At 44.6% G+C, this 13,046-nt stretch overlaps 1 protein-coding gene across 2 annotated transcripts in view; it reads right to left on the reverse strand.

Annotated features, from left to right (window-relative positions):
• BORCS5 (BLOC-1 related complex subunit 5) overlaps positions 1 to 3,089 on the reverse strand; it is a 97,803-nt gene extending 94,714 nt beyond the window's left edge. Inside the window, exon 1 of one of the 2 annotated variants that reach the window (XM_018048469.1) lies at positions 3,006 to 3,089. In XM_018048469.1, the coding sequence (XP_017903958.1) occupies position 3,006 (1 nt within the window). In that variant the 5' untranslated portion in view covers positions 3,007 to 3,089. Of the gene's footprint in view, positions 1 to 2,626 lie in introns of both variants that reach the window. The other variant, XM_005680821.3, reaches the window with a different exon arrangement.

Genomic DNA, 13,046 nt, shown 5'->3' on the forward strand with positions numbered 1-13,046 from the left:
AAAAATCCTCAAACTTTACAGGAACATACGCCATCCATTGGAGAAGGAAATGGCAACCCACTCCAGTATTCCTGCCTGGAGAATTCTATGGACCAAAGAGCCTAGTGGGCTACAGTCCATGGGGTCGCAAAGAGTCAGACACGAATAAGCAACCAACACACATGTGCCATCTATAAAAGTGCTTCTGTAACTAAAAGTTTATTCAACACACAAAATAAGCAGATTGTTTTTAATTTTTGTTTCTTTGATCCTCCTGATGTTTATCCCTATTTCCCAGTGAGAAAATAAGGGTACAAGATTTAGCTGGCTTCCCTGGTGGCTCAGAGGTTAAAGCGTCAGCCTCCAATGCGGGAGACCGGGGTTTGATCCCTGGGTCAGGAAGATCCCCTGGAGAAGGAAATGGCAACCCACTCCAGTATTCTTGCCTGGAGAATCCCATGGATTGAGGAGCCTGGTGGGCTGCAGTCCATGGGGTCACAAAGAGTCGGACACGACTGAGTGACTTTACTTACTTACTCAAGGTCAACAGTGCTAGAGACAGAGTTAAGAAGGAAATGGGAAGTAAATGGATTATTGGTATACATGGCCCATCCCTGCCATGCTGGGGGTTCCAAAGCTGTAGCCACCCTACCACAGTAAGCCTGGTATGTTGAACAGATCCTAGTTAACGGCAAAAAAACAAAAAAACACCCTGATTCTCGACCCTAGATGACCACACCAGCCCCCTCGCCCCTTAAAGTCACAGGGCAGAAAGAACCAGTGGGACAACAGCAGGCTGAGCCAAAATTAAGAAATTTGAAGGACTGCTAAAGAGGCAGATCAATTTCAGGTTTCTAGGCAAATGTAAGCCATTTAGAAGGAAGTGATTTAAGGACGCCCCAGACCAAGACATCCTACGTTCCCAAACATCTGGTTGGGGCAAGAATGAATCTTTATTGTTTTACACTCTAGAAGGTAGTATTTGCAGGCTTACCATAATCATGTCTCAAAGGTTGATCCAAACATGCCATAGAACCATCCTGCCTCCTGCAGGCTGAAGTCTCTGGAGACTTGGCCTTCACTCTTAGAATCTCAGCTGCTTTCACTGCTCTTCAAGAAATCTCTTAGCCTCTTTTGGTAATTTACCTAATGTTTTTACAAACCTCAAGCCAGAAATCTTTCCTGGGACAAAGTGATTCCTCCATCCCCAGACTCCAGAGGATAACAGACTTCACTAGATTCTAGGTAGCCTCTACTGCTGCTGCTGCTGCTGCTAAGTCACTTCAGTCATGTCCGACTCTGTGCGACCCCACAGACGGCAGCCCACCAGGCTCCTCCGTCCATGGGATTTTCCAGGCAAGAGTACTGGAGTGGGGTGCCATTGCCTTCTCCGAGGCAGCCTCTACTACTTGTCTGTAAAATGGGGCTACTGAGAGGATTAAACATGAACACATGTGACGCACGTAGCCTATACTATTTGGCAGTATTGGTTAGTATGCTCTGGTACTGGTCAGAACCCATGCTGTTGGTTAGAAGGCGAACAAGCCTATTAACACACTTCTTGCAAAACATGATTCTGGCCTGACACAGAGGCAAGAGAGTAAAGGATAACAATTATTACCGTATTTGTTATAAGATACTGCATTCTGGATATTCCAAAGAAATAAAAATGTAGCCATAGATACTGTTCACAATTAAAAGCTATCTCAACCTAGCCCCCAGAATGGTCTGAACTAGCCTTGAAGGTCACATTTCAGTGTGGAATACCTCTAGCTCTGTTAACTTCTACATTTCTGAATTACACGTCCTATCAAGGTCAGAGCAGTCCTATTTATGACCAGAACTCTTTTTAGGCCCCAGTTATAAGCCAGTATGGATTAACCACTCCAGAGCTTATTATCCAGGGCAGCCCCAGTGGTCCTAGGGTTTAGTGTGTAGCAAATAAAAAAATAAAGGCAAAAACGATCCTCAATTAAGCATCAGCTGTTTGAGCGCTCACTACAGGAACAAAAATCGTCCCATTGCTACATTAAACTCGAAGATAAATCTAAAAAATACGGATGCGGAAAGAGTAGGGCAAAACATCAGAACTTGCCTTCATGGCCAACTTCTATATGAGAAAGGGAGCCGAGACACCTTCCGATGGGAAGATGCAGTTTCTGGACATGTTCGCACGCAAGGGTTCAAAGCGATTGTACACCTGTCACACGCCTCTTCTCAAAAGGAATTTCTAGGACCCACTTTTAAGGACGAATCTGTTCTTTGAGGTTCTATGACCCATCCACTGTGCGACCCCAATCTCACCCTGCCAGGCATGAATACTAAAGCCAAATATTAATTAGATCGTCTTTCAAGGAGTAAGCTGCAGCTGAGACGAATAGCTGTTCTGAAAATAAAAAATGGGCTTGGGCGCCCACGCTGGTTTAGCTTGCAATCACAGCACTGGTTTCCATCGGGGGAATTAAGGCTAGGACAGATGATGACTTTTTTTTTTTTTTTTTTTTTGCTTTTTTAAGAAAAAAGCACGGCGAGGGCTTTCTGTGCGTTCCTGTCCGCCGGCCTCAGTCCCCAGCAGGCTGGGAAGGCAGCCCGCCCGGCATGCAAGCAGGGCTGGCTGGAGAAGGGTGGAAGTAGTTAGGACACCGACCTGAGGAGTTCAGATCGTTGGGTCGGCTCTCGGCCTCGGAGCTCTGCTCACTGCCCATGATGCCGGCAGCGGTGGCAGCAGAGGAACGACGGAACGGGCGGCGACCGCTCAGGCGGAGGGGCGACAGAGCAGGGACCGGGGGACCGAGATGCAGAGGCTACACCGGCTGCGATGTGGGGATGGCGCGCCCAGCCCACGCGGGGGCGCGGACGGTGGGGGACGAAGAGGCCCTATTTGGGGAAAGGCTTGCAGGGAAGCACCGCGGGGATGCACGCCGCTCGCCCGCCCGCCTTCTTTGGGGAAACCAAAGGCAAGGAGGCGGGTGAACGCCGCGAATCAGCCACGCCTGCGACCCACGGGCGGCGCCGCAATCACTCACTCGCTCCAGGGGCCGCAGGTTCGTTCCTTCCGCGACGCGGATTGGCAGCGACGGCTGCGCTCGGCGGTCAGTTCCGGGTTAGAGTGCCCCGCCCCCTGCCCGAGGGACTGCAGGGAGACTCAAGCTACCTAGTACGGCAGGCGCAGCCTTAAAGGGCCAGTTCGCCTCAAATGCAGAGCGGCTCCTAAGATTGAGTTGGTTCCTATGGTAGTGATGCGAGTCACCTTTAAGCATCATCTACACGCTAGGCAAGTTACCTCTATAGTTAGAAATTTACTAATAGGTTTTCGAGGGGGTTGTTTTTACCTCAGTTTGCGGTTTTTGTTTTTTTTTTTAACGTATTGCTCTTTTTCATTTTTTAAAATGACATTTGTTTATATTTATGTTTGGCTGTGCTGGAGGGCTTTCTCTAGCTGTGTGGTACAGCGGCTACTCTTTACTAAGGGGCCTGCTGGGTTTCTCATTGAGGTGACTTCTCTTGTTGCACAGCTTGGGCTCTAGATCACTGGTTCAGTAGTTGTGGTGGTGTCCTACATGTAAGATCTTCCCAGACCAGGGATTGAACCCCTGTCCCCTTGCATTGATTGGCAGATTCTTTACCGCTAAGCCACTGTGCTATGCTTAGTCACTCAGCCCTGAACGACTCTTTGAGACCCCATGGACTGTAACACACCAGGCTCCTCTGTCCATGGGGATTCTCCAGGCAAGAATACTGGAATGGGTTCCCATGCCTTCCTCCAGGGCATCTTCCCAACCCATTGATCTAGCCTAGGTTTCCTGCACTGAAGGCGGATTCTTTACCATCGCAGCCACTAGGGAAGCCCTTTTGATATTTTTAAAAATTGAGGTGTAATTGACATACAACATTATATTAGTTTCATATGTATGACTCAATATTTGCATATGTATGCTGCAAAATTTTAAATCCTCTTTTACAGATGGAAAAAGAGAGGTGCTGGATAGACTTAGGTTTGGAATCCACAATATCAAAGCACAAAGTTCCTATTTTAGTTCCCAAAGCTGGGAGTTTGGCAGTGGCAACCATACAAAAAAAAATGAGAAACACTAGATGGTGAAGGAAGGAGCTGGAAATGAGAGAAGAATGAATAGAAAATGCTGATTCTTGTGTTAGGGTGTTTGTGCATCTTCAAAAGAAAGTGGATGCCCCAAGTCTACTTTCTGGGAACCTTGACATTTACCCACAGGCATTCTGAAAGGAGAAAAGGCAAGAAGGAAGTAGAGATAATGTGTAACAGAGACTGTCAACTTTGGCAGGTCAAGGATGTCAAGGTAGCAATGCTTTCCCATTCAGGAGTTGGGTGGCTATGGCATTTTCAGAACTTTACAGATCATATTGTTTGTTTCACGAAATTTTAGCTAATGCCCTGAGTTTTCAAATCAACTATGATTTCATTATACATGTATTTACAAATTGAGTCAAAATCTAATTTTTTTAATTTTTAAAAACTTTTTATTTTATATTGGTGTATAAGCCAATTGGGCTTCCCAGGTGGCACAAGTGATAAAGAACCCGCCTGCCAATACAGAAGACGTAAAAGCTGCGGGTTTATCCCTGGGTTGGGAAGATCCCTGAAGGAGGAGCATGGCAACCCACTCCAGTATTCTTGCCTGGAGAATCCCATGGACAGAGATGCCTGATGGGCTATAGTGCATAGGGTTGCAAAGAGTCAGACACAAGTGAAGTGACTTGGGCGATTAACAATGTTTTGATAGTTTCAGATGGACAGCAAAAGTACTCAGCCGTATATATACGTGTATCCATTCTCCCCTGCAAACTCCCTTCTCCTCCAGACTGTCACATAACATTGAGAAGAGCTCCCTGTGCTGTACAGTAGGCCCTTTTTAGTTACCCATTGTAAATATAGCAGTATGTGCATGTCAATCCCAAACTCCCTAACTATCCCTTCCCCCCTGGCAACCATAAATTCATTCTCTAGGTCTGAGAGTCTGTATCTATTTTGTAAATAAGTTCATTTATGTTGAAATGATAAAAGTATCAAAGAAGTATATTAAAGAAATGATGAATGTATCTTTTCTTTTTAGATTCTGCATATAAGAGATATCATATGATATTTCTCTTTTCCTGCCTGACTTACTTCACTCAGTATGACAATCTCTAGGTCCATCTATGATGCTGCAATAGGCATTATTTCATTCTTTTTATTGGCTTAGTAATATTCCATTGTTTTATATTTTTTATATATTTTAAGCTCATCTGATGCCCATAAACAGATAACCTCTTCCTTCCTTCCTGGTAACTAGGTCATAAGTGGTGAAACTAGGATTTAGGACTCATGCTCTTTCCTTTGCTCACCATTACAATACAATCATCCCTTGAGATTTATATAAACCACCAGGCTGATGGAACTGAAAGGGGTCTTGCCTGGGAAATTCCATGGACAGAGGAGCTTGGCAGGCTACAGTCCATACAGGTCCCAAAAGAGTCAGACACCACTTAGTGGCTAAACAACAGCAACAATGCATGTGGGATCTTTAGTTCCCTGACCAGGGGTTGAGACCACGCCCACTACATTGGAAGGCAAAGTCTTAACCACAGGACCACCAGGGAAATCCTAAAGGGTTTATTCTTGATCATACAACTCGTGAGTGATAAAACCAGGGTTCAGGTTTTATAAAACTCATTATGCCTCTATTTACTCCAGACTAGCTCCTTCTCCTGTGTCTTTATGCTGCCGGGCACTCCATGCCAGAAGCCTTGGAGGCTCCCAAGCCAGAAATCTGGTTAACCTCACCACCATATCCAACCTGTCACCACATCTGTAAAGCCTCTCTCCTTAATTTATCTTTTGTCTCCATGCACAGTTCAGGGCTTCCTGACTTCTTTCATTCCTTGGAAGGCAGGAGGCCTCTGGCCTCACTTCCTTCAATGCATCATTCATGTGACTGGCACAGAGAATTTTCTAGAATATTAGTCAGGTCTCTGAACCTGTCACTGCCCTGCTAAAAACCTTCAATATTCCTCATGGCTTCAGGATAAAGTTTCAAATTTAGCATATGAGAACCTCATTGCTCTGACCTCAGCCTCTTGTTCTATTCCTTTCTATACAGTCAAACTTCATGCTGATCAGGATGAAATTCCCTGAATAATCAGGCTGTGTTTTCTCTGTCCAGAATATTCAGCTTTTCTCTGTCTATCTCATTAACTGAACTTTATCCTTCAAGGTTTAACTTAGAGTTGAAAACTTCTGTCCACACAAAACCCTGAACACAGGTGTTTATGGCAGCTTTATTCATAAGCGCTAAAATTTGGAAGCCACCAATGTATCCTTCCCAATGGGCTTCCCTGGTGGCTCAGACGGTAAAGTGTCTGCCTGCAATGCAGGAGACCCAGGTTTGATTCCTGGGTCGGGAAGATCCCCTGGAGAAGGAAATGGCAATCCACTCCAGCACTCTTGCCTGGAAAATCCCATGGACAGAGGAGCCTGATAGGCTACAGTCTATGGGATCACAAAGATTCGGACACGACTGAGAGAAGCTTTTAATGTATCCTTGGTAAGTCACTTCAGTCGTGTCTGACTCTTTGCAAACCCATGGACTCCAGCCTGCCAGGTTCCTCTGTCCATGGGATTCTCCAGGCAAGAATACTGGGGTGGGTTGTCATTTCCTTCTCCAGGGGATCTTCCCCACCCAGGGACTGAACCCACAGCTCTTATGTCTTCTGCATTCGCAGGCGGGTTCTTTACCACTAGAGCCACCTGGGAAGCCCAGGGTATCCTTAGGTGGGTATATAAACAACCTCTGATCTAGACATTGGAAGAGAAAGATGAAGAGACACAGAGGAACCTCAAACACATATCAGAAAGTGAAAGAAGCCAGTCTGAAAGGCTGCATGCTGTATTCCAAGTACATGACATTCTAGAAAAGACAAAAATTTGGAGATAGTAAAAAAGACTTGTGTTTGCCAGGGTTTAGGAAAAGGGGAAGAGATGAATAGGCTGCACACAGAGGATTTGGGGGGCAGTGAAAATACTCTGTAGAAAATTGCAATGGTGGATACATATCATTATGTGCTTGTCCAAGTCTACAGAATGCACAACGCTAGGAATGAACCTAAGGTCAACTATAGACTCGGAAGGATTTTGATGGGTGAGTCTAGGTTCATTGTACATGCATGTGTGTGAGCTCCGTTGCGCGGTTCTGTCTGACTTTGCAGCCCGATGGGCTATATAGCATGCCAGGCTCCTCTGTCTACAGGATTTTTCAGGCAAGAGTACTGGAGTGGGTTACCGTTTCCTACTCCAGGGGATCTTCTCAATCCAGGGATCGAAACTGTGTCCCTTGCATGTCCTGCATTGGCAGGTGGATTCTTTACAGAGCCACTTGGGAAACCTGTGTAACAAATAAACCTCTCTTCTACAGGATGTTGGTAATAGAGCAGGCCATGCATGGGTGGGGGCGGGGCCTATGGGAAATCGCTGTACCTTCTTCTTAATTTTGCTATGAACCTAAAGTTGCTCTTTTAATACTGTTCACGGGGTTCTTATTTTCTTGGGCTCCAAAATCACTGCAGATGGTGACTGCAGCCATGAAATTAAAAGATGCTTGCTCCTTAGAAGAAAGGTTATGACAAACCTAGACAGCATATTGAAAAGCAGAGACATTACTTTGCCGACAAAGGCCCATATAGTCAAAGCTATGGTTTTTCCAGTAGTCACGTATGGATATGAGAGTTGGAACATAAGGAAGGCTAAACACCGAAGAACTGATGCTTTTGAATTGTAGTGTTGGAGAAGATTCTTGAGAGTCCCTTGGACTGCAAGGAGATCAAACCAGTCCATCCTAAAGGAAATCAATCCTGAATATTCATTGGAAGGACTGATGCTGAAGCTGAAGCTCCAATACTTTGGCCACCTGATGTGGAGAGCTGGCTCATTGGAATAGACTCTGATTCTGGGAAAGGTTGAGGACAGGAGGAGAAGAGAGCGACAGAGATGGTTGGATGGCATCACTGACGCAATGGACATGAGTTTGAGCAAGTTCGGGAGATGGTGAAGGACAGGGAAGCCTTGCATGCTGCAGTCCGTGAGGTTGCAAAGAGTCCGCCATGATTTAGCAACCAAACAACAAAGGTGCTCTTAAAACACAAAGTCTTAACAATTATTGAACTTATGCACCTCCTCCCAGAAGTCCAGATTAGACGTCCCCCTCGTGAGCTTCCTTAGCTAGCTTTTTCTATTACAACGTGTAGTCTTTACACAATCATTAATTTACCTGTGTTTCTCCTCACTGAACTATAACTGAACTAAAAGGTAGGTGTGTAGCTGAGCAGGACCCTCTGCGGCCTTCCCAGGACAGGCCCCTCCCCAACATCCTCTGTGGTAATTCAGGCATATTTCATGAGGTTTTCAGATGCTAAAAACCACCACCAATTTCTTCCAAATGGAAGAAATTAACTACTTGATGATAGTAAGCAAATAGCTCTTAATCCTTTTGGCACCTAAGGACTGATAATGTTACCTCACCATCAACCAATCAGAGAAATATGCCCAAACGATCACACACCCTGGGACCCTCCATCACCTGGCCTTTAAAAATGCTTTGCTGAAATCCTCTGGGGAGTTAGGGAATTTTGGCGGGGGGCAGGGGGCACAAGCCACCTGTTTTCCTAGCGTGGCTCTGCCATACACCTTTCTCTGCTCCACACTCCAAACTCTGATATTTTGCTTTGTTTGGTCTCACTGTGCGTCAGGCACATGAACTTGTGTTTGTTAACAGATCCGTGTCTTATTGGTCTTTAATTTCCCAGTGCAGGTGCTTAATGTATATTTTCTGACTAAAACACCTTTAAAAAAGTCTGCCTCCTCATAAATGGAGAGAGGTATGTATTGGCAGAAGAGGATTAAGACTCTCTTTGTATACAGTGGAATATTGTATATGTGTATCAGTCCCTCAGTTGTGTCCGACTCTTTGCAACCCCATGGACTGTAGCTCGCCAGGCTTCTCTGCTGATGGAATTCTCCAGACCAGAATACTGGAGAGGGTTGCCATTCTCTTCTCCAGGGGATCTTCCCAATCCAGGGATCGAACCTGGGTGTCCTGCATTGCAGGCAGATTCTTTACCATATGAGCCACCAGGAAGCCATTACTCAGCCATAAAAAGGAACAAAATTGTTTTTTGTAGAGACCTAGATGGACCTAGAGACTGTTATACACAGTGAAGTAAGTCAGAAAGAGAAAAATATCATATATTATTGCATACATATGAAATCTAGAAAAATAGTATGGTGGTTTAGTTGCTAAGTCATGTTCAACTCTTGCAAAGCCATGGACTGTAGCCTGCCAGGCTTCTCTGTCCATGGGATTCTCCAGGCAAAAATACTGAAGTGAGTTGCCATTTCCTTCTCCAGGGGACCTTCCTGACCCAGGAATCGAACTCGGGTCTCCTGATCTTATTTACAGGGCAGGAATAGAGACACAGACATAGAGAACAAATGTATGGACACCAAGGGTGAAGGAAGGGGTGGGATAAATTAGGAGATTGGGATTGACACATATACACTATTGATGGGTGTGTGTGTGTGTGTGTGTGTGTGTGCGTTGCTCAGTCAAGTTTGACTCTGTGACCCCATCGACTGTAGCTCTCCAGGATCCTCTGTCCATGGATTTCTCTAGGCAAGAATACTGGAGTGGGTTGCCATTCCTTTGTCCACACTACTGATACTATTTATAAAACAGATAACTAATGAGACCTACTATATAGCTCAGGGAACTCTACTCATGCTCTGTGATGACCTGAATGGGAAGGAAGTCCAAATAAAAGGGGATATATGTATACACACAACTGATTCACTTTGCTGTACAGCAGAAACTATCACAACATTGTAAAGCAACTATAGTCGAATAAAAATTATTTTCAAAACAAGAATCTTTTCAGCAATGAGGTGGCATTTCTAATTTAAACTCCTGCTAACTGCTACTGCTAAGTCACTTCAGTCGTGTCTGACTCTGTGCGACCCCATAGACAGCAGCCCACCAGGCTCCCCCGTCCCTGGGATTCTCCAGGCAAGAACACTGGAGTGGGGTGCCATTGCCTTCTCCGATTTAATCTCCTGGTCTGTAACAATAGAAAATTTGTCCTTAATCATTATTTTCATCAATGTCTTCTGTTCACTGTCATAACTGAAAAACCACTTAACAATTACCATTCGTTGTGTCCAAGCCTTGAATCTGAAGTTTCTTTTTTTTTTTTTTTCACAAAAGTTTATTCTTAAATGTACAATAGCTTCCAAGACAACACGTCATTCTAGCTATAGGTGGCAACAGATATTATGGCAGGGAATCCAGGTGATTAAACAGGAATGGAACTAAAGGTCATCATTGTCTCTGGCATAAGGAACAGCTTACTTTTTGCCAGATTTCTCAGTTCCACTGGTGTCCAGGGGCCCTTTCCCCTCGGCCTTTGCTTTTAGCTCCTCGAGTTTCTTCTGCTCCTCCTTCTGCTTCTGCTTCTGCTTGAATGCCTTATCTTCCTCATCCATCTCCTTGGCTTGCTTTGTGGGCTGCTTCAGGGCTTCTTCTTGCCACCTTCGTGGCCCGACATGGCACCTGCTGCCCCTTCCCCTGAATCTGAAGTTTCTAAGTGGGGAAAGAAAGATCTACTTAGCTCCTAGAGTGGATCATCTGTGAAAGGAGAGTCCAAGAGTGTGACCTTGCTAGGTACCGGACCCACGTCTATATCATCTATGGAGATAAAATGTACTGAGCACATTAGTCACTGATTGCAATAGGAAAATTGCTCCAATGATAATTCACTCTGGAGTTTCCTTTGGTAACCTTTCAAAACAAATATTTGCAATGTTATTGAAATTCAAGAGCAGGTCATCCTTTGGATACAACTAGTCGAGTTAGTTTCACACAATGGACCATTGTTCACAGGCATCTCTAGTACCACATGCCTCCAGTAGCTATTGGTTAAAACTAGAGCTGTGGTTCTTAGGCCTAGAGTAACAATCTACAGCTGCACGGTGCCTTAGGCTTGAAAGCTCTTTCCTATTTCGAAGTAGAGATACTGTGAAAGGTTAGAACCTCAGCAAGTTAAGTGTCAAAGGTTTAGTAACATTGTGCTTGTTCTCCTGTATATGGGGGTGGGTGGAACGAGCATTGATTTAGAAACACACTTATAAAATCTATAACCTAGTCCTTCTTTTCCACTCATGCAATCAACAAATACATTTTTGTTAAATATTTACTATATGTGTAAGATATTTACCTGTTATATGTGCCAGTGTGTGAGTGCAGGCTCAGTCACTCAGTCATGTTTGGCTCTTTGCAAAACCCATGGACTATAGTCCTGTAGCCAGGCTCCTCTGTCCATGGGATTCTCCAGGCAAGAATACTGGAGCGAGTTGCCATTTCCTTCTCCAGAGGATCTTTCCCACCAAGGGATGGAGCCAGAGTCTCTTATGTCTCCTACACTGGCAGGCAGGTTCTTTACCAGTGTACCACCTGGGAAGCCTTCATTATGTGCCAGGTACTATGCTAAATATTAGGGGTGACATTTTAACAGCAGACACCATTGTTTTCAATAATAGATACCGTGTGGATCACAACTAACTGTGGAAAACTCTTAAAGAGATGGGAATATCAGACCACCTTACCTGTCTCCTGAGAAAGCCATATGCGGGTCAAGTAACAATAGTCAGACCCTTACAAGGATCAACTAACTGATTCAAAATTGGGAAAGGAGTATGAGAAGGCTGTATATTGTCACTCTGTTTATTTAACTTATATGTAGAGTACATCATGCAAAATGTGGATGACTCAAACTGTAATCAAGATTGCTGTGAGAAATATCAACAGCCTCAGATATGCAGATGATACAACTCTAATGGCAGAAAGTGAGGAGGAACTGAAAAACCTCTTGATGAGGGTGAAAGAGAAGAGTGAAAAGCTGGCAAAAAACTAAGATCTTGGCATCTGGTCCCATCACTTCATGGCAAATAGAAGGGGAAAATGTAGAAGTAGTGACAGATTTTATTTTCTTGGGCTCCAAAATCACTGCAGACGGTGACTGTAGCCATGAAATTAAAAGATGGAAGCTTTTAGCTTCTTGGAAGGAAAGCTATGACAAACCTAGATGGCATATTAAAAAGCAAAGACATCACTTTGCCAACAAAGGTCCGTATAGTCAAAGCTATGGTTTTTTCCAGTGGTCACGTGTTGGAGTATAAGAAAGACTAAGCACTGAAGAACTGATGCTTTCAAATTGTGGCGCTGGAGAAGACTCTTGAGAGTCCCTTGGACTGCAAGGATATCAAACAGGTCAATCCTGTTTTCCTGTTCAGGAAATCAATCCTGAACATTCATTGGAAAGACTGATGCTGAAGCTGAAGCTCCAATGCTTTGGCCACCTGATTCGAAGAGCTGACTCATTGAAATAGAACCTGATGCTGGGAAAGATTGAAGGCAGGAGGAGAAGAGGGAGGGCGACAGAGGACTAGATGGTTGGATGACATCACTGACTCAATGGACATGAGTTTGAGCAAACTTGGGGAGATAGTGAAGGACGTGAACCCTGGTATGCTGCAGTTCATGGGGTCACAAAGAGTCAGACACGACTTAGCGAGTGAAAAACAACCATTGTTTTCATCATTATTATTCATACCTATAAACAATAAATCCTGCCAAATCCCAATGCCTTCCTGGGGTCTTGATTTGCACATAAGCTCAAGTATTGCCAACCTAATGAAGAACTCTCCATGCTTTGAATGATTGAATAGGATTCTCTCAACTATGCCGCATATAGAAGGCACTGCAAACTCTTGAATGTGAAGAACGTTTGATCAGAGGTTGCCTCTGGGGAGGAGAACTAGATTGGGACACAGGGTGAGAGGCAGGGTTTTCACTCCACAGGTGTATCTGGATTCAGCACAGTTCAGTATCAGACCACCAAAACAAGGCAAATAATCTCAATAAAGTCACACAATTTTTTTTTTGGTTTGTTTTTTTTTGGTTTCCTATAAAAGTTATGTTTGGGCAAGGCCAGGTGGCTCAGTGGTA

Source organism: Capra hircus, chromosome 5 (assembly GCF_001704415.2).
Source record: "Capra hircus breed San Clemente chromosome 5, ASM170441v1, whole genome shotgun sequence".
Classification (NCBI taxonomy): domain Eukaryota; kingdom Metazoa; phylum Chordata; class Mammalia; order Artiodactyla; family Bovidae; genus Capra; species Capra hircus.